At 45.0% G+C, this 18460-nt stretch overlaps 2 protein-coding genes across 9 annotated transcripts in view; one reads left to right on the forward strand and one right to left on the reverse strand.

The window, feature by feature from the left end:
* The window catches only part of NPC1 (NPC intracellular cholesterol transporter 1), a 53695-nt gene extending 36450 nt beyond the window's left edge, over positions 1-17245 (forward strand). For all 3 annotated transcript variants that reach the window (XM_055236183.2, XM_063614681.1, XM_063614735.1), the window contains 15 exons: positions 532-634; positions 3484-3673; positions 4105-4287; positions 5045-5159; positions 7308-7435; positions 7533-7673; positions 8206-8295; positions 8739-8929; positions 9271-9386; positions 10081-10210; positions 11878-12078; positions 13069-13300; positions 14211-14324; positions 15256-15418; positions 16461-17245. In XM_055236183.2, coding sequence (XP_055092158.2) covers positions 532-634; positions 3484-3673; positions 4105-4287; positions 5045-5159; positions 7308-7435; positions 7533-7673; positions 8206-8295; positions 8739-8929; positions 9271-9386; positions 10081-10210; positions 11878-12078; positions 13069-13300; positions 14211-14324; positions 15256-15418; positions 16461-16543 — 2180 coding nt within the window. In that variant the 3' untranslated portion in view covers positions 16544-17245. The remainder of the gene's footprint in view (positions 1-531; positions 635-3483; positions 3674-4104; positions 4288-5044; positions 5160-7307; positions 7436-7532; positions 7674-8205; positions 8296-8738; positions 8930-9270; positions 9387-10080; positions 10211-11877; positions 12079-13068; positions 13301-14210; positions 14325-15255; positions 15419-16460) is intronic.
* RMC1 (regulator of MON1-CCZ1) overlaps positions 16964-18460 on the reverse strand; it is a 29125-nt gene continuing 27628 nt past the window's right edge. For 5 of the 6 annotated variants that reach the window (XM_055236205.2, XM_055236213.2, XM_063615330.1 and 2 more), the window contains 2 exons: positions 18147-18372; positions 16964-17120 (listed from right to left, as the gene is read on the reverse strand). In XM_055236205.2, coding sequence (XP_055092180.2) covers positions 17041-17120; positions 18147-18372 — 306 coding nt within the window. In that variant the 3' untranslated portion in view covers positions 16964-17040. The remainder of the gene's footprint in view (positions 17121-18146; positions 18373-18460) is intronic. The other variant, XM_055236231.2, reaches the window with a different exon arrangement.

The following is an 18460-nucleotide window of genomic DNA, read 5'->3' on the forward strand; positions in this document are numbered from 1 at the left end:
GAAAAGAATAAGGAAACTCTTTACGGAGCAGTCTCCAAGATACAAAATTTTAAAATGTAATGTGCAGAATAGTATTTTACTGTTTGTGTGGTTAAGAGGGAAAGGGGAAGAATCTGTGTGTTTGCTTGTGTGTGTGTGGAGCGGCTCTGGAAAGATTCGCAGATGGTCACAGTATGGGGAGGAGAACTAAGATAATGAAATAGATGTTGGAGAAGCAGAGAGAATTTTCAATAAACACCTTTCTGTTCTATTTGAAATTGTTAACATGCATGTACTGTATCCTTTAAAAAAAAAAAAAAAAAGTTACTCTTCCTGAATGATAACCATGCCTACCTCAGATAAAAAATCCTTTTTATTCATTAACTGAAGTACATAAAGACAATTTCAGCAAACTCTTGTTTAATTCTTAGAGCCCAGAGATACAGTCCATAGTTCCAGTGAGAAATCTGTGTTGTGATTTTTCCCCTGGTATGTGTCTAATTTTCTGCATGCTTGTAATCTGCTTTTTGATGTCACATTTTTCCTTTCTAGATCAAAACTACAATAACGCCACTGCCCTTGTGATTACCTTCCCTGTCAATAATTACTATAATGATACAGAGAAGCTCCAGAGGGCCCAGGCCTGGGAAAAAGAGTGAGTCACTCATGGGTGTGAGCAGACTGTCCTTGCATTGTGGGAAGCTAGACACTCGCAGCAAGCACTTAAACTTCATTTTCTAAATTAACCAGTGACAGATCTGAGTTATGTAATTTTGTTCACTTGGTGCCAATGATGCTAAGAAGAAACTGTAAACACATTTACCTTTGAACAGATGTTTTAAACAGCTCTTCCTCCACAGGAATGCTAAAGTGTGCAAAAAAAGATTCCTTGCATTGTTTTTACTTATTTTATTTATTTTTTGAGACTGGGTTCACTCTTGCCTAGGCTGGGTGGGGTGCAGTGACTCAATCTCAGCTCACTGCAGCCTCAACCTCCTAGGCTCAAGTGATCCTCCCACCTCAGTCTCCCGAGTAGCTGAGACTACATGTGCATGCCATCACACCCAGCTAATTTTTGTATTTGTTTGTAGAAACAGGGTTTTGCCATGTTGCCCAGGCTGGTCTCGACCTACTAACCTCAGGTGATTCACCCTCCTCGGCCTCCCAAAGTGCTGGGATTATAGGTATGAGCCACTGCACCCAGCCACCTGCATTGTTTTCTACCAGCAGAACTTGGGAGCATGCTGAATGTATTTAATAAGGAATGAATACAATAGAATATTGTGCTGTCATAAAAGACAGTGAAGTAAATAAATGGTTCATGATGTATATTTGTATAAATATATATTGTTTATGCTGCTGTCCATGCTTAGAAAAAAATATCAAGCAAATGACCTGAGAAATTAACTGTGTTTGTGACCTCTAGAGAATGGGAAGAGAGGACTTAGGAGGCCAGGTTGCACTTTATACCCTCCAGTACTTTTTAAAGATTGTTTTATTGAGATATGGTACAGGGATCATACAGTTCACCCACTTAAAGTATACAGTTCAGGCTGGGAACGGTGGTTCACACTTGTAGTCCCAGCACTTTGGGAGGCCCAGACGGGAGGCTTACTTGAGGCCGGGAGTTCAAGACCAGCCTAGGCAATGTTTGCATGTCTCTAAAAAAAAAAGAAGAAAAAAGGAAAATTTAAAAAGAAAAAAAAAGTGTACAATTCATTAGCTTTACTATATTCACGTATGTGTGCAGCCATCACCACAGTCAATTTTAGGAACATTTTCATTACTCCACAATAAAACTCTGTACCCTTTAACTAACACCCTCCATCTTTTCATCCTCCTATCCACAGCCCTAGGCAACCACTAAAATACTTTCTGTCTCTGGAGATTTTCCCATTCTGGACTTTTATGTGCATAGAATAATATGTGGACTTTTTTGTCTGGCTTTCATTGAACATAATTTCTCAAGGTTCATTCATGTTGTGGCATGTATCAGTACTCCATTCCTTTTCATTCCATGGTATGGATATACCACGTTGTGTGCATTTATCAACTGACGCACACTTGGGCTGTTTCCATTTTGGCTATTATGAATAATGCTGACATGAACACTTGAGTACAAGTTCTTGTGGATGTGAGTTTTCATTTCTTTTGGGTACATACCTAGTAGTAGAATTGCTGAGTCATAGGGTAAGTCCACCTTGAATAGTTTGAAGAACTGCCAGACCGTTTTCCAAAGTGGCTATAGCGCTTTACGTCACCACCAGCAGTCCATGAAACTTCCAATTTCTTCGCATTTTTGTTATCTGACTTTGTGATTCTAGCTATCTTCATTGGGTGTGAAGTGGTATCTCATTGTGGTTTTGATTTAGTAGACTGAATGCATTTCTTTTTTTTTTTTTTTTTTTTTTGAGACAGTCTTGCTCTGTCACCCAGGCTGGAGTAAGTGGCATGATCTCAGCTCGCTGCAGCCTCTGCCTCCCAGGTTCAAGTGATTCTCGTGCCTCAGCCTCCCAAGTAGCAGGGATTACAGGCACCTGCTACCACGCCCAGCTAATTTTTATATTTTTAGTAGAGACGGGCTTTCACCATGTTGGCCAGGCTAGTCTCGAACTCTTGACCTCAGGTGATCTGCCAGCCTCAGCCTCCCAAAGTGCTGGAATTACAGGCATAAGCCACTGAGCCCTAAACTTACTTTAATTTAGCATGTATGGAACCTTAGCTGTAATCTGATTGATGGTCTCCAGTGTAGAAGATCCTATTGCAGTGGCTGGGCATGGTGCCTGTAATCCCAGCACTTAGGGATGTGGAGGCAGGAGGAGTGCCTTAAGGCCAGGAGTTTGAGACCAGCAAGCACAATATGGCAAAGACCCCATCTCTACAAAAAATTTTTAAAATTAGCCAGGCATGGGGATATGTCTCTGTAGTACAAGCTACTGAAGAGGCTAAGGCAGGAGGATCCCTTAAGCCCAGGAGTTCGAGGCTGCAGTGAGCTATAATCGCGCCACTGTACTCCAGCTGAGGCAACAGAGCGAGACTCTATTTCAAAACAGGAACAAAAGCAAACGAAGGATCTTAATGCAGGATAAAGGTTAAGAAAACATGGCCTTTGAGCCGGGCACAGTGGCTGACGCCTGTAATCCCAACACTTTGGGAGGCTGAGACAGGTGGATCACTTGAGGTCAGGAGTTTGAGACTAGCCTGGCCAACATGGTGAAACCGTGTCTCTACTAAAATACAAAAATTAGCCCGGCCTAATGGCGCATGCCTGTAGTCCCAGCCACTCAGGAGGCTGAGGCAGGAGAAGCATTTGAACCCGGGAGGTGGAGGTTGCAGTGAGCTGAGATTGCGCCATTGCACTTCAGCCTGGGCAACAGAGCGAGACTCCGTCTCAAAACAAAAAAAAGAAAACGAGGCCTTTGTATCATGAAAATTAGGAAGAAGTTTCTTATTTAGCTGTCAGTAAGTTTTAACTAAAAATATAACATTTTGCTTACCTTTTAGGTTTATTAATTTTGTGAAAAGCTACAAGAATCCCAATCTGACCATTTCCTTCACTGCTGAACGAAGTATTGAAGATGAACTAAATCGTGAAAGTGACAGTGATGTCTTCACCGTTGTGATTAGCTATGCCATCATGTTTCTGTATATTTCCCTAGCCTTGGGGCACATCAAAAGCTGTCGTAGGCTTCTGGTAAGCAGGGGGTGTATGTATGTTAGAGGTTAACAGCAGTGCGCAGTGTAACATCATATTTTTGCCTCTTTCTTCTTAATCCATTATGTTTAAAACTGCCATAAATTCCCCCATGTTTTAATTGTATGTAACATTTCTGTTGCCTACATCTATTTTCTTCAGTTCCAACTTTTTGGTTTATCTTAAAGTTTACTTCGCATAATCCAGTTTTTTCTTATTTGTCCAGTCCATCACCTAAGAATGCAAACTCATCATGTGTGTTGCCCAGGCAGACCTGGAAATGTTTACAAGTCCTCTCTGAAACACAGAATTGTACTTTCAACTCTAGGTTTGATACAGCCCTGTAAAGTAAAAAGGAGGACCTTTTAGTAACAGGTGGGACAGACAGCCCTGTAACTAACTGGTGATTTTGTCTTTGTCGCCCTGCTCAGGTGGATTCGAAGGTCTCACTAGGCATCGCGGGCATCCTGATCGTGCTGAGCTCGGTGGCTTGCTCCTTGGGCGTCTTCAGCTACATTGGGTTGCCCTTGACCCTCATTGTGATTGAAGTCATCCCATTCCTGGTGCTGGCTGTTGGAGTGGACAACATCTTCATTCTGGTGCAGGCCTACCAGGTATACTTCCATATTCTCACAGGGCTCAGCATCTGTTCAAGTTTCAGGGTCTGTGAATGGCTACTGGGCTCCGCATTCGTGAGTGCGGCCTGTGAGAGCGTTTTCCTTTCCCTGTGTGGCTCATCGGTCCTCTTGACTCGCTGTGGACATCTTAGGACCAAGAATTTCACCCCTCTTTTTGGTTGATGAAATAGTAGATATAAAGTAAGAATTTTGTTTTAAATTGTATCTTTAAATAGTGTCTTTTAATAGTATCTTTTCATTTTAAATAGTATCATGTGTACAAGAAGGGCTAACACACTTTTGGAAAAGATTTTGGGTACGACTGCTATTAAAATGATGTTCAGCATAGTATAGAATGTTAGATTCATTTTGCTCAAAGGTGCCACTAAAAAGGCAAAAGGTCAACACGTGTCCCGCTGCTATAGAAGGTGGTCTCAGTCGTCCTGTAGACCCGACCTGGGCGGAGACTCAGTGCACGTGAGAGTGATGTTCAGTGGTCCAGTCCCCTGCCGCCTGTGTTCCGTGTGTTTTCCTGTAATGTGGCTCAGCTTTCCCTTTAGTTTCTCACTTGGTACCTAGCTGTGTAGTGCAGAAATACTCTGAGAACATTGGAGTCCCCCACCGAAGTTTATATGCTTAGAAGACACTGCTAATCGTCTGCTAATCATTTATTTACCCTTGAGTTAACACAAAGCAGCAAGAAGTGGCGTTGTTATTGAGAAATTTTAATGTCGCATAATTTTTTTTTTTTAAGAGAGATGAACGTCTTCAAGGGGAAACCCTGGATCAGCAGCTGGGCAGGGTCCTAGGAGAAGTGGCTCCCAGTATGTTCCTGTCATCCTTTTCTGAGACCATAGCATTTTTCTTAGGTAATTATGCTTTCAATCCTACCAGTCCTGTAGTTCGCTGAGCCTGGAGAAAGAAGGAGCTGGCTATCTGAACATGTCCCTTTGTGTTGCTTCCTTTTTTTTTTTCTTTTTTTTTTTTTTTCCCTCTGAGATGGAGTCTCACTCTGCCACCCAGATTGGAGTGCAGTGGTGCAGTCTTGGCTCACTGCAGCCTCCGCCTGCCGGGTTCAAGCGATTTTCCTGCCTCAGCCTCCCAAATAGCTGGGATTAAAGGCACGTACCACCATGCCCAGTTAACTTTTTGCATTTTTAATAGAGATGGGGTTTCACCATGTTGGCCAGGCTGGTCTCGAACTCCTGACCTCAGGTGATCTACCTGCCTCGGCCTCCCAAAGTGCTGAGATTACAGGCGTGAGCCCCCGTGCCCAGCCCGTGTTGTCTCCTTTTTTTAAGCTTTGTTCTGCACTGGGAAAGTATCACTGAATGGACCACAGAAAAATTGGCAGCAGTAACTTAGGTGTGATTTTGCAAGTGGCTTCCTTCTCATTTAACTGTCAGGATAGCATTGATGTTGGGGTTCAGGGTGAAAGAGACCTACAGTTCGTCTTGCCACTTTCCCCTTTTGGTAGCCACTGGGAATGTTGATAGTTGAAAATGGCATCCTAGAGTAGCCACTGAATCCTTCTCCACATGACACTCTAAGCAGCAGCTCCGAAATCCACAGGCACTCGCTTACAAGATGTTTGCCGTTGTTTTCAAAGGCAGCCTTTCTCTTCTGTGCGCACAACTCATTGGGGAAGCAGCCTTGTTAATGACCAGAAGCTCTTGACTCACCACATTATAAGGAGCCAGAATAAGCTGGAACAAAGTCAGCACTTCTGTGTTTCTTTCACATAGAGAATCATCAAATAGACTCACTAGTGGGGCTGTCTGCCCCATCTCTGAAGTGTAGTAAGAGCAGAGTTACTCTGTCCACTATAGAGGAGGCTGGACTGGAATCACTCAGTCCAAAGAAGACCATCCACGGGCCACAAACTGCAATGCCTATGTGGCTGCGAGGTCAGCTTAATCAGGGCCATTGTAAGGTCATTGTAGGTGGTAGTCTTTCACCACAGATACACTGCTAGCTTGTTATTCTTCATCTCCACAAAGCCATGTGCTTTTGAAACCTGTAGCCCTGTAGTTCCTTTTGACAAACACAGGTGCAAAAAAAAAAAAAACAACTTTCTTTTTTTCACTACTATTGTAAGAAAACCAGTGCAGGTGTGATGATAATAGCAGCAGAGACTGTGCCTCAAGGTTGGAGTGACCTTGGGACCGTAGGAGTCAGTAGGGATTGTGGCACCCCAAGTGCACGTGTCTTATCTAAAAAGACAGTTATGTGTGGCCAACCCAGTGCTACAAGGTCTGTTTTGTTGTTGCTGCTGCTGTTGTTGTTGTTGTTTTTCTTCCAAGCAAAGTTGTGAATCTAGATTTTTGTGTATGGCATTGTTAAATATTGGCAACTTATAAAAAAAAAGTTTTTTAATCTTTTTTTTTTTTTTTTTTTTTGAGACGGAGTCTCGCTCTGTCACCCAGGCTGGAGTGCAGTGTTGCGATCCCGGCTCGCTGCAAGCTCCGCCTCCCGGGCTCATGCCATTCTCCTGCCAAGATGGGTTGATACAGTGTGGGCTAAACAGGAACCATCTGATTCATGGGCTGCCAGTTTGCAGTTTCCAAGTCTTACCCTCATGCCTTTGATCCTCACTCGATTGTCAATTATCTCTTAATTAAACTGGGAGGCTAGTAGTGTTGATGTAATAAATGGAAAATACTGTCCATTTCTTACAGTGAAGCATAGAAAGTACTATAAGAAATGGCCTGTATTTGTGGTTCTCAAATTTTAATGTGTGTGAATTTGCCGTGAACCTGAGTATGGTAGAATTGGGGTTGAATTCCTGTCATAACTAGGATGGGGCTTCCCAAATGGTCTGGTGTTGAGTGCACTTTGAAAGGCACTGGCTTATCACCTCCTGTCCCAGTTCTGGTGTAATGTCCAGCCGCAGCATGCGTTCTCATGCGTTTGGCCTGTGCTGGCTCCTTGTATCTGTACATGCACATGAACATAAGACCTGCAGAGAGCCCCCTGCTGTAAACAGAAGTGACGCAGAGCCCTTCTCTCCCCGACAGGAGCATTGTCCGTGATGCCAGCCGTGCACACGTTCTCTCTCTTTGCGGGATTGGCAGTCTTCATTGACTTTCTTCTGCAGATTACCTGTTTCGTGAGTCTCTTGGGGTTAGACATTAAACGTCAAGAGGTAAGTTGGTGTCAGGATTATAGTCTATTTAATTTGAGTCTAGAATCTAGAGGAAGCAGCTAGCGGGTATAACCTTTGTTCCCCTCTGTCCTCTCAGAAAAATCGGCTAGACATCTTTTGCTGTGTCAGAGGTGCTGAAGATGGAACAAGCGTCCAGGCCTCAGAGAGCTGTTTGTTTCGCTTCTTCAAAAACTCCTATTCTCCACTTCTGCTAAAGGACTGGATGAGACCAATTGTGGTATGCGCTTATCTGTGGTTTTTCTCTTTCCTCTCACTGAAACAGATTATCACATGCCTTCTAAGAAGCCAGACAGCCTGGGAAGGAGATTCTTAAAGCTGTTAAATATATCTAAAAAAGAAAAGCAAAAGCAAATATGGAACAGTAGATAAAATGTTTTCCCCATGAGCTTTTATCAGTCCATATAAACAAGAGTTTTAAGTTTTTTATTTTGAAATAGTTTCAGATTCACAAAAAGTTGCAAAGAAACTTTTATTTTTCCTCTTAATGATGAGGAAATAGAAGCCAAGAGAGGTGAAGTGGTTTGCCCCAAGTCACTCAGCCCGTAAGTGGCAGAGTCAGGATTTGCACCCAGGAATTTGGACTCCTGGTGCTGTGGTCTCACCCACTGCCATGCACTCCCTATTAGCCTGTCATTGAAGCTTTTCCATTTTAAAAAATCCTGCTTTTTGTGTGTGCTTAAGATTTTATTTCTGGTCGTAAGCTTATTATACTAAGCAGTCTCTGTCTTATGATTGATTTGTTGTTCCAGATAGCAATATTTGTGGGTGTTCTGTCATTCAGCATCGCAGTCCTGAACAAAGTAGATATTGGATTGGAACAGTCTCTTTCGATGCCAGATGTAAGACGACTTCCTTTTTTTTTTTTTAACTTCTTCAGCTGATGATGAATACATTTTTCAAAACATGCACTTGGGTGTTTAAAGCAAGTGCCTGCTTCTAACTGCAAATGGTGACAGGGTTTCCAGGGTTAGGAGAACTGCCCCAGTGCAGTGCCGGTGTGGGCTGTTTGGAATTCTGACTGAGCCCCTCTGGGCACAGCTGCAGAAAATGAACAACCAGTCTTATGAGGTTACCTTATGAGATGCTCTCCTGATTGTGGGGCTAGCAGGAGGAGCACCCTGCGGCCCTGGGGGGAAGACTGGCAGTGTTAGGAATCATGAGTCCAGCTGGAGGCATCTCAGCCAGGAACCTCCTGGCACCGTCTTATTCTCTGTGATCCTCACCTTGCTTAGTTACTATCAGAGTGTTCACACTCTCTCCTATTTTTTTATCTTTCTTTCAGGACTCCTACGTGGTGGATTATTTCAAATCCATCAGTCAGTACCTGCATGCGGGTCCGCCTGTGTACTTTGTCCTGGAGGAAGGGCACAACTACACTTCTCCCAAGGGGCAGAACATGGTGTGTGGCGGCATGGGCTGCAACAACGATTCCCTGGTGCAGCAGATATTTAACGCGGCGCAGCTGGACAACTAGTCAGTACCGCCTTGTCTTGTGCTTCAGAAGCAGCGGAGGGGGCTCTCAGCCAGGCAGTCAACTCAGGCCTGAAATGTCTCACTGAAAATAGACTTTCTTGGAAAAGTTGTTTTTATGCAAAATGTATGTTAAATCTGGCTTTACCTTAACAAAACCTTTGAAGGGACTAGTTTACCACCTAATGCTTCGAAGGCTTTTTTCATTCAGTGCTCATGTAGTTTTTCTTTTGACTGTTAGCAGTATAAAATGTAGAAAAGGAAGTTAGGTTTTAAGAAAAAGTACTGAAACTAAAGACTTCCTCCCTATGGAGCAGGTCAGTAACCCTGTCTCTTCTCTCTAGTACCCGAATAGGCTTCGCCCCCTCGTCCTGGATCGACGATTATTTCGACTGGGTGAAGCCACAGTCGTCTTGCTGTCGAGTGGACAATATCACTGACCAGTTCTGCAATGCTTCAGGTACTTTCTCCTTTACCAAATCTTTCCCGTTTTGCTGAAAAATTTTCAAATTATCATTTAAAAATCATTTGCGTCGTGCCTCAGTTTATACCTATTTGTATATCAAAGCTGGGCCTCCCTCCCTATGTCGTCATTCCTTTCCTCAGTCATTCATTCTGAAATTGTCATGTTGTTCCTGGCTCAGACAGCCGCCCTCGGGGCTGCAGGCTGAACAAGGTCCACATCTTCGGAGTGTGGTTTCCAGATAAGTTTTCTCATCCTGTCCTAACTCCAGCGATTGCCTCTCAGGATTGGTATCTGGCCTTAGCTTCTCAAAGGAGGGCTTTTCTTTGTCACTGTACCCTATGGTTTTGTAGAAGCATCGAGATTGCCCTGGAATTTTCTTAATAAAAACATGGAAGCCCCGGGCTCTGACCAGTCAAGGCCATCCTTGAAGGAGGAGATCTACTTCAGGGCAGAAAATGATGCATAGTATGCCTAAGATGAAAATAGTATTTAGTATTTCAGATTCATTAAACTATGAAAGTGACATGTGGCTGAAGCTTTTAGATAAGGGGAAAGATTATCCCTCACTAGTAAGGAAAGTAATTGATAGAGAAGAAAGTAATGCCCCTCATAGTCAGTATTTTTAAATGTTTTACAAAAAATCTGGAGACCTATTCTTCTAACAGTCCTCCCTGCATGTCTCCACCAGTGGTTGACCCTGCCTGCGTCCGCTGCAGGCCTCTGACTCCGGAAGGCAAACAGAGGCCTCAGGGTGGAGACTTCATGAGATTCCTGCCCATGTTCCTTTCGGATAACCCTAACCCCAAGTGTGGCAAAGGGTAAGTGCTGCTGCCATTCCAGATAAGCATCCACTGCAACCTTAATTTGCAATAGAACACTAGGAGAGGACTGGGCTAAGACAATTGCATGGGAACGTCTCTTCTCCATCCCACCCTGTCCTGGTCCTTTGGTGGAAGCAGGAAAACCAAAAACACCTTTTTAAGAAAATGCCTCATAGTGTTCAACTGATTCTGTCTTAGCGTGGGCATTCACATCTCATGCTCTCTCTGTGTCCTGGCCCGCCCCCTCCCCGGGCATGAGAATGAACGCAGATTCCTGTGCACATTCCAAGCGGGGCTGAGGGAGAGGACGGCCTGCTGGTAATCCAGGCCTGAAGGAACTGTTCAGTTGTACTGATGGCAGCTGGGGTGTGATCTTAGCTTTAATAACGTTATCCCACATTAAGGTTGCGATTCTTTTAGCCCCGTCATGCTCCTTGCCAGCCCATCCATGTATGGGGTTATGGGCTGTCTCACTCCCTCATCCAGCCAGGCAGCCAGTTACCCATGGAAGCCAGATGTATGGCCCAAAAATAGTGACGATGACTGGAATTCTCTGGGGTTGATTTGGAAGCTCTGGGAGGCGGAAGATGACTATCCCCATGTGTGTTAGGTAAACTCTGAACTTAGGTTTTTCATAAGAACATATATCTGACCAGAGTCATATCAGTGAATCATTTATATCATGCATGTGCTTTGCGACCTATTCTAGGTATCATGGGATGACTCCCCCTAAAAGTTAAGTAGAAATGAATCTTGCAGCTTGATTTACTCACTGACTGGATGCTTTGGCCTACGTAAAATAAGTTGAAGTAGATTCAGTTTTTCTGAAGGCAGTAACCACCGTTCCTGGGGAGGCTGCAGGGTGCCAGCGTCATGCCAGGCACTCCCTGACGTTATTCCGTTTATCATCACGCAGCCTGTGAGTAGGTGGTGGTATACCCATTTACAGAAGAGGAGACTGGGGCTCAGAGGAGGTCATTTTGCTCGGGGTTACATGACCAGTAAGTGGCAGGGCTGAGGTTGTTCCCAGGGCCCTTGCCCTTTCCTGCCTCCTGTTACACAACAGGACTGAGTAAACCCTGTACATTTGATTATACATGAAACCAGGTAGAGAAACAGCAGCTATGTACCAAAGAACCCAGAGCAATCAAGAAAAGCCCATTTGGCCAGGCGAAGTGGTTCACACCTGTAATCCCAGCACTTTGGGAGGCCGAGGTGGGCGGATCACCTGAGGTCACCTCAGGAGTTCAAGACTAGCCTGGCCAACATGGCAAAACCCTGTCTCTACTGAAAAAATAAAAAAGTTAGTCGAGCATGGTGGCAGGCGCCTGTAATGCCAAGCTATTCGGGAGGCTGAGGCAGGGAGAATTGCTTGAACCCGAGAGGCGGAGGTTGCAGTGAGCCGAGATCATGCCACTGTACTCCATCCTGGACTACAGAGCAAGACTGTTTCAAAAAAGAAAAAAAAAAAAAAGCCAGTCTGGGAGAGAACAAGCTAAACCTTTGGTGTTCCCTTATCTGGGGGCCTTCTTCATCCCTGAAATGTACAGCTGGGTCTGACCTCTGAGGCCAGGGTCAGGTGATTTTGCTTAGCCTCAAGTGCTCAGATTCTGCTGATATTTTGCAAGACCTGGACTCTCTGACACCCGGGATTCTTTTCTCAGGGGACATGCTGCCTATAGTTCTGCAGTTAACATCCTTGGCAATGGCACCAGGGTCGGAGCCACGTACTTCATGACCTACCACACCGTGCTGCAGACCTCTGCTGACTTTATTGACGCTCTGAAGAAAGCCCGACTTATAGCCAGTAATGTCACCGAAACCATGGGCATTAACGGCAGTGCCTACCGGGTATTTCCTTACAGGTAAAGCCTGCCCTTTTTTCAGTGGGGTTTACCCAGCAAAGGGCTTACACTAGGTGGGAGTGGGGAGGGTTCCCTTGGCAAGATGCTGATTTTCAGGTTGGGTTCTGGCCCCTGCTTCATTCTGAGCACAGGGCAGTATATCAAAGGAAATGGGTGCTGGGCAAGGGAGTTCAGAATCTAAAGCCTCTATGAAGGCCTGAGGGCTAGAGACACAGAACTTGATCTCTGCGCTACTGCACACTGCAAGAGACACACACTGGAAAATGGCTCAAGGCAGGGGGCGCTTGGAGAGCAGGTGGCTCAGAGCGGGGCCAGGCCCGCATTCTTGGCCAACAACGGACCAGAATCCCCAGCTGCTGGTTATTTGGGATGCTGCCTGTATGTAGACTTTTTATATTGTTAGGGTTTTTTTTTTCCCAGCAAGAAAAGTATTATGTATGAAATAGTGAATTTGGAAACTGTAGAAGGAGAGGAGAAACAAGTGATTTATTTTTCCTGCCTCCTCGTGATCTCGCTTAAAGCAAGAAGGCCTGGATTTGTTTGGAAGAAGTTAAGAGCCAGTTAGCTCTGCCAAAAAATAAATGAAAGCATTTTATCCTCAGGCCTTGCATGGACCCTGCTGAGCCTGAGGTAGTGTCTCAGGATAGATCAGGATTCTTTGTTGTTGTTGTTGTTGGTTTTTTTTTTTTTTTTCCAGAATGCTGTGGAATGCTCTCTGTAAATGTCTATAAAATAGCATAGATTGGGCTTATAAACAAAAACTTTATCAAAAATACACATTTTGTGTCACTGCTGGGCCCTTCTCTGGGTGGTCAGTGGCCATGAGAGGTCGAGTGAGTTGCTTTAGGTGAGTCTTGTAGACAGCCAGCAAGGTTTTCTGCAAGGGATGTTTCCCAAAGGAGTCTGACCACTTGGCAGTGGTGACAGGATGAACACACAGTGTTGGGGAGTGACAGCGAGCTTTAACGAGGCCTCCCCTCTCCTCTCCAGTGTGTTTTATGTCTTCTACGAGCAGTACCTGACCATCATTGACGACACTATCTTCAACCTCGGCGTGTCCCTGGGCGCGATATTTCTGGTGACCGTGGTCCTCCTGGGCTGTGAGCTCTGGTCCGCAGTCATCATGTGTGCCACCATCGCCATGGTCTTGGTCAACATGTTTGGAGTTATGTGGCTCTGGGGCATCAGTCTGAACGCTGTATCCTTGGTCAACCTGGTGATGGTGAGTCCTCATCCAGTCTCAATTTGTCCCTAGCTCCTGTTTCACTTAGGGGAATTGGCTGTCTTGGATTCCATGTAAACCCTAAAGATGGGGTAAGATACCAAGTCTGGCGCTTGCTCTTGGCACACATGGAGAGGCAGGATGAGTGCTGGAGGAGTGCTGGATGGTGGTGGGACAGGGCATAGAGGGAGTGAGCATTGAGTTGGACATCTGGGAGCATAGGCACATTACAGGGAATTTCTGTTCAATTTTTTCTCTTGTCCCATTCCTTGCGGCTATACTAGTGTACCTGATGGTGCCTCTGACCATGGAACTGTGATTTCCTGGCCTAGTTCTGGGCTAGTCTGCCTGTAATTTGTTATTCTTTATAGAGATTGCACAAGCCTGTAGCCTAATGACAGCAGGATGTTCACTTTTTACTTAGAAAATTGCACCCCGCCCCAGGAGCTCCCTGACTAGTGCCTTTTGCCTCCCATGTGGTTGTCGGGTACTTTTAGTCATTAAAGATGAGAGCACTCGGAAGGTATTCATGGAAAATAGAACAGTGTATCCGTACTCTCAGATAGGAGCCCTGCTTCAGATAGGGGAGCACTGAGGTCCAAGAAAAGAAGTTGTGACAATGTGCCAGCTCGGTGCAGGTGGGGTGACCTTAAGGGGTTCTAGCAGTTTCTCCTGGTCAACACAAACGTGCCACAGAAAACCAGGCTTTTGGCTGTGTGTAGAGAGGGCCCCAAAAAGTTCCTGGTACAGTACAGATTGGTGTGATGGAGGCCTTGTAAGTCCAATGGGATGCTTGGCCTCCTCTAGCACCCAGGGTGCCCTGGTAATTAGCACCCATCCTCGGAACGGGGTGGCTGCCTAGGGTCTTCAACAGGAAGAGAGCCATCCTAAAGGAAGTGCTTTATTTCAGAGCTGTGGCATCTCTGTGGAGTTCTGCAGCCACATAACCAGAGCGTTCACGGTGAGCACGAAAGGCAGCCGCGTGGAGCGCGCAGAAGAGGCACTCGCCCACATGGGCAGCTCCGTGAGTACCCTGAGCAGGGCCACGCCGGCAGAGTCGCACCATGAAGTGTCCTGCTCAGTGACTGAAGAGTCTGGATCCTGTACTTACAAAGCAGCTCCTAAGGGATTGCAAGCTTTCAGGCAATTCATGAATTAGCTGCCACATCGTGGACAGAACGGACGTTCTGTGGAACTGTACCTGTTGGTACGGCTCCTTTTTAGGTGGCAGTGTGCTGAAGCAGGAAGGTAACAGAAAAGTTAAACGTGAGACAGCTGGCAGTCTTTCCCATTTAAAATGCAGGAGAGCCCAGGCCAGAACCCAGCGTGTGATGTGCGGTTGGTGCCTGGAGAGTTGTCTTGGTTCAACTCTACAGCCTGGCTTAGTCTATCTCTTTACCACTGTAGAAAATACCTGGTAAAGAGTAAAAACTAAAACTTTGCTTCGTAACACTTTTAAATATTTAAGTTTTCACCTGAGAATATAAAGAAAGATAATCAATTTAGAGACACGATGCAGCGTCTATGCAGAATACACAGCTTTTACCTTGGTCATACCTCTCCTCCGGGATCATAAGGCAGCAAATAAAATAGTGTTAGGTAGTAGATGATGCTACCTGGGTTCAGTTCCCATTGCTTTGAACCTTGAATATTAAGAAATCCCCATAAGGGCTGGGCACGGTGGCTCATGCCTGTAACCCTAGCACTTTGAGAGGCCAAGTCTGGTGGACCGCTTGCAGCCAGGGGTTCGAGACCATGGCCAACATGGTGAAACCCCATCTCTACTAAAAACACAAAAATTAGCCGGGCATGGTGGCGTGCACCTGTAATCCCAGCTACTCGGGAGGCTGGGGCAGGAGAATCACTTGAACCTGGGAGAAATCCTTGTAAGGAAGTGTTCTTGTTCAATTACAGATTGGTAAAAGTGGTTTCTAACACAGTATCTCTTCTTTTAGGTGTTCAGTGGAATCACACTTACAAAATTTGGAGGGATTGTGGTGTTGGCTTTTGCCAAATCTCAAATTTTCCAGATATTCTACTTCAGGATGTATTTGGCCATGGTCTTACTGGGAGCCACTCACGGATTAATATTTCTCCCTGTCTTACTCAGTTACATAGGTAAGAGTTATCATCTTAAAAGGGTGGCACAAGAGGAAGCACATTACTGAAAGGGAATTCTATCCTGAGGCATTCTTTTCAAGTATTTGAACTCATATTAATGGTCATTTGATAATGATAAATGATACTGAGTAAAAAAATTTCTTCTAAAAGAAAAAACCCATCCAGGGGCTTCCTGATGGTGCAGACTACTTTATTAGGAAGTTGTTGATGTTTTTTCTGGAGGCCTGGAGCCAGTCCCTCAGTGGATCTGAGTGTCAGCAGGCAGGGCAGCTCCTCCCTGCCACTGAGATGGAGTCCATCTGGCAGCCGGCTCTCACACCAGCAATGCTGCAGAACAGCTTTTTATGTCCCTCATGGATTTCCCGTTTCTTAGCAAAGTGCTGCCTCTGTTCATTTCGAGACTGTCTTGATCCTTTTACTTCTATGGCCACTTCACCTTGCACAAAAATGACCCACGGTTGAAATAACAGTACTGATTTGCTTGATTTATAGCTTTGTCACTAAACTGAAGCACTGAAGTAGATGATTAAGAAAATGAGGGGCTTTTTATCATCTCCGGGAGATAGGAAGTGGTTCTATTACAATCTAATATATTCGCTCCTTTTAAGACAAAAAAAAAAAAAAAAAAAAGAGATGAGCACTTTGGAAGGCTGAGATAGGAGAATCGTTTGAGACCAGCCTAGGCAACATAGTGAGGCCTCCATCTCTACAAAAATAAAATTAGCCAGGTGAAGTGGTGTGCGTCTGCAGTCCCACCTACTTGTTAGGCTGAGGCAGGAAGCTTGCTTGAGCCCAGAAGGGTGGGCTCAGGTTGCAGTGAGTCGTGTTCATACCACTCACTCCAGCCTGAGGAAGAAAGCAAAGAGCCCATCTCCAAAAGAGAGGGAGAGAGAGATGGTCTCACTCTGTTGTCCAGGCTGGTCTCAAGCAATTCTCCTGCCTCAGTCTTCCAAAGTGGGATTACAGGCGTGAGCCACTATGCCCAGCCAACTAGCTCCCTTTCTCCTGCAGAAATAAGAAGTCTTTTTCTCTCTCATAGGGCCATCAGTAAATAAAGCCAGAAGTTGTGCCACTGAAGAGCGATACAAAGGAACAGAGCGCGAACGGCTTCTAAATTTCTAGCCCTCTCGCAGGGCATCCTGACTGAACTGTGTCTGAGGGTCGGTCAGTTTACCACTGGATGGGCGCTGCATCGGCAAGGCCAAGTTGAACACCGGATGGTGCCAACCATCGGCTGTTTGGCAGCAGCTTTGAACGTAGCGCCTGTGAACTCAGGAATGCACAGTTGACTTGGGAAGCAGTATTATGAAATCTGGAGGCAACCACAGGACACTAAACTTCTCCCAGCTTCTTCAGGAAAGAAAGAAAACCTCATTCTTTAGCAAGCAGGAGGTGACACTAGATGGCTGTGAATGTGATCCGCTCACTGACACTCTGTAAAGGCCAATCAATGCACTGTCTCTCCTTTTAGGAGTAAGCCATCCCACAAGTTCTATACCGTATTTTTAGTGACATTTGAGGTTGTAGATACACTTTATAACATTTTATAGTTTAAAGAGCTTTATTAATGCAATAAATTAACTTTGTACACATTTTATATAAAAAACCAGCAAGTGATTTCAGAATGTTGTAGGCCTCATTAGAGCTTGGTCTCCAAAAATCTGTTTGAAAAAAGCAACATGTTCTTCACAGTGTTCCCCTAGAAAGGAAGAGAATTAATCGCCAGTTAGATGTGGCATGAAATGAGGGACAAAGAAAGCATCTCGTAGATGTGTCTACTGGGTTTTAACTTATTTTTCTTTAATAAAATACATTGTTTTCCTAGGTTTTGAGGTTGCCCTATCTGCTTTGAGAGACAAGTAGAAAAGCTAAATGGAAGAGATTCTATCTAACCTGTCCTTACGGTAACTAAATGCCGTCTTACATTGAGCTAGAAATAGTTAGACCTACAAGTTTCATTAGACAGTCCTGATCCTTCCCTATCCTAAAGATGATGTCTTAGGTTGTATAACTATTTGGAGATGAGAATGATCAACCAGGGCCAGGTGCGGTGGCTCACACCTGTAATCCCAGCACTTTGGGAGGCTGAGGCAGGCAGATCATGAGGTCAGGAGTTTGAGACCAGCATGGGCAATATAGTAAAACCCCACCTCTACTAAAAATACAAAAATTAGCCAGGTGTGGTGGCACGCACCTGTAGTCCCAGCTACTCAGGAGGCTGAGGCAGAAGAATCACTTGAACCCGGTGGAGGTTGCAGTGAACCGAGATCACAACACTGCACTCCAGCCTGGGCAACGGAGCGAGACTCCGTCTCAATGAAAAAAATAAAAAAAAATGAGAATGATCAACCAATGTATACTTCATAAAACTGAAACCTTAATAAGCCCCAGGCCCTTTAAAACCCTTAGCCACCCTTTGCCGTCTTATTCCTGGCTTCAAGAGATATTCCAAGATCTGCTATAAGAGATGGGCTGTGCCTGATCTGGGTCCTAAATGTGTCTTGACTCAAAACACACTTCCTCGGTGAGTTCCAGAGCATAATTCAGATTCTGTCAGTATACTGAATTCACTCTACTACAAATAATGGGCCAAGGGCTAGGCGGGCTGTTATCAAATTGTGCTGTTTACAAAAATGCTAACCGGGGTCCTCGCCCACCAGCTGCCAGTGCCCTCTGCTACTCTCTGAGGCTTTGGTTACCCCAAGTCTTTTCATTGCATTCTCACCTGGTGTGAAATTGGGGCTCCCTCGCAACCGCTGGTTTCGCTGTTCAAAAAACCGGAATATTGTATAGAAAAGCATGTTGTCTTCAGTCTGCTTTGCAGCATCTAAAAATTTTCGTGCAGAAATGCTGTCATGGCCACCAATGCCCCGGATAAACCTTAAGGCAGCTAACACTTGGTGTTTGGAAAGGAGAACTTCTACTATTTCATCATTTGCTGTTGAAAGTCGCTAGGAATAAGGGAGAGAAGTCCAGGTCAGTGCAAACAACAGGAACAGAGTTAGTTTCCACAGTCGAAAACCTCACACATCAGAGTTA

Source organism: Symphalangus syndactylus, chromosome 1 (assembly GCF_028878055.3).
Source record: "Symphalangus syndactylus isolate Jambi chromosome 1, NHGRI_mSymSyn1-v2.1_pri, whole genome shotgun sequence".
NCBI lineage: Eukaryota > Metazoa > Chordata > Mammalia > Primates > Hylobatidae > Symphalangus > Symphalangus syndactylus.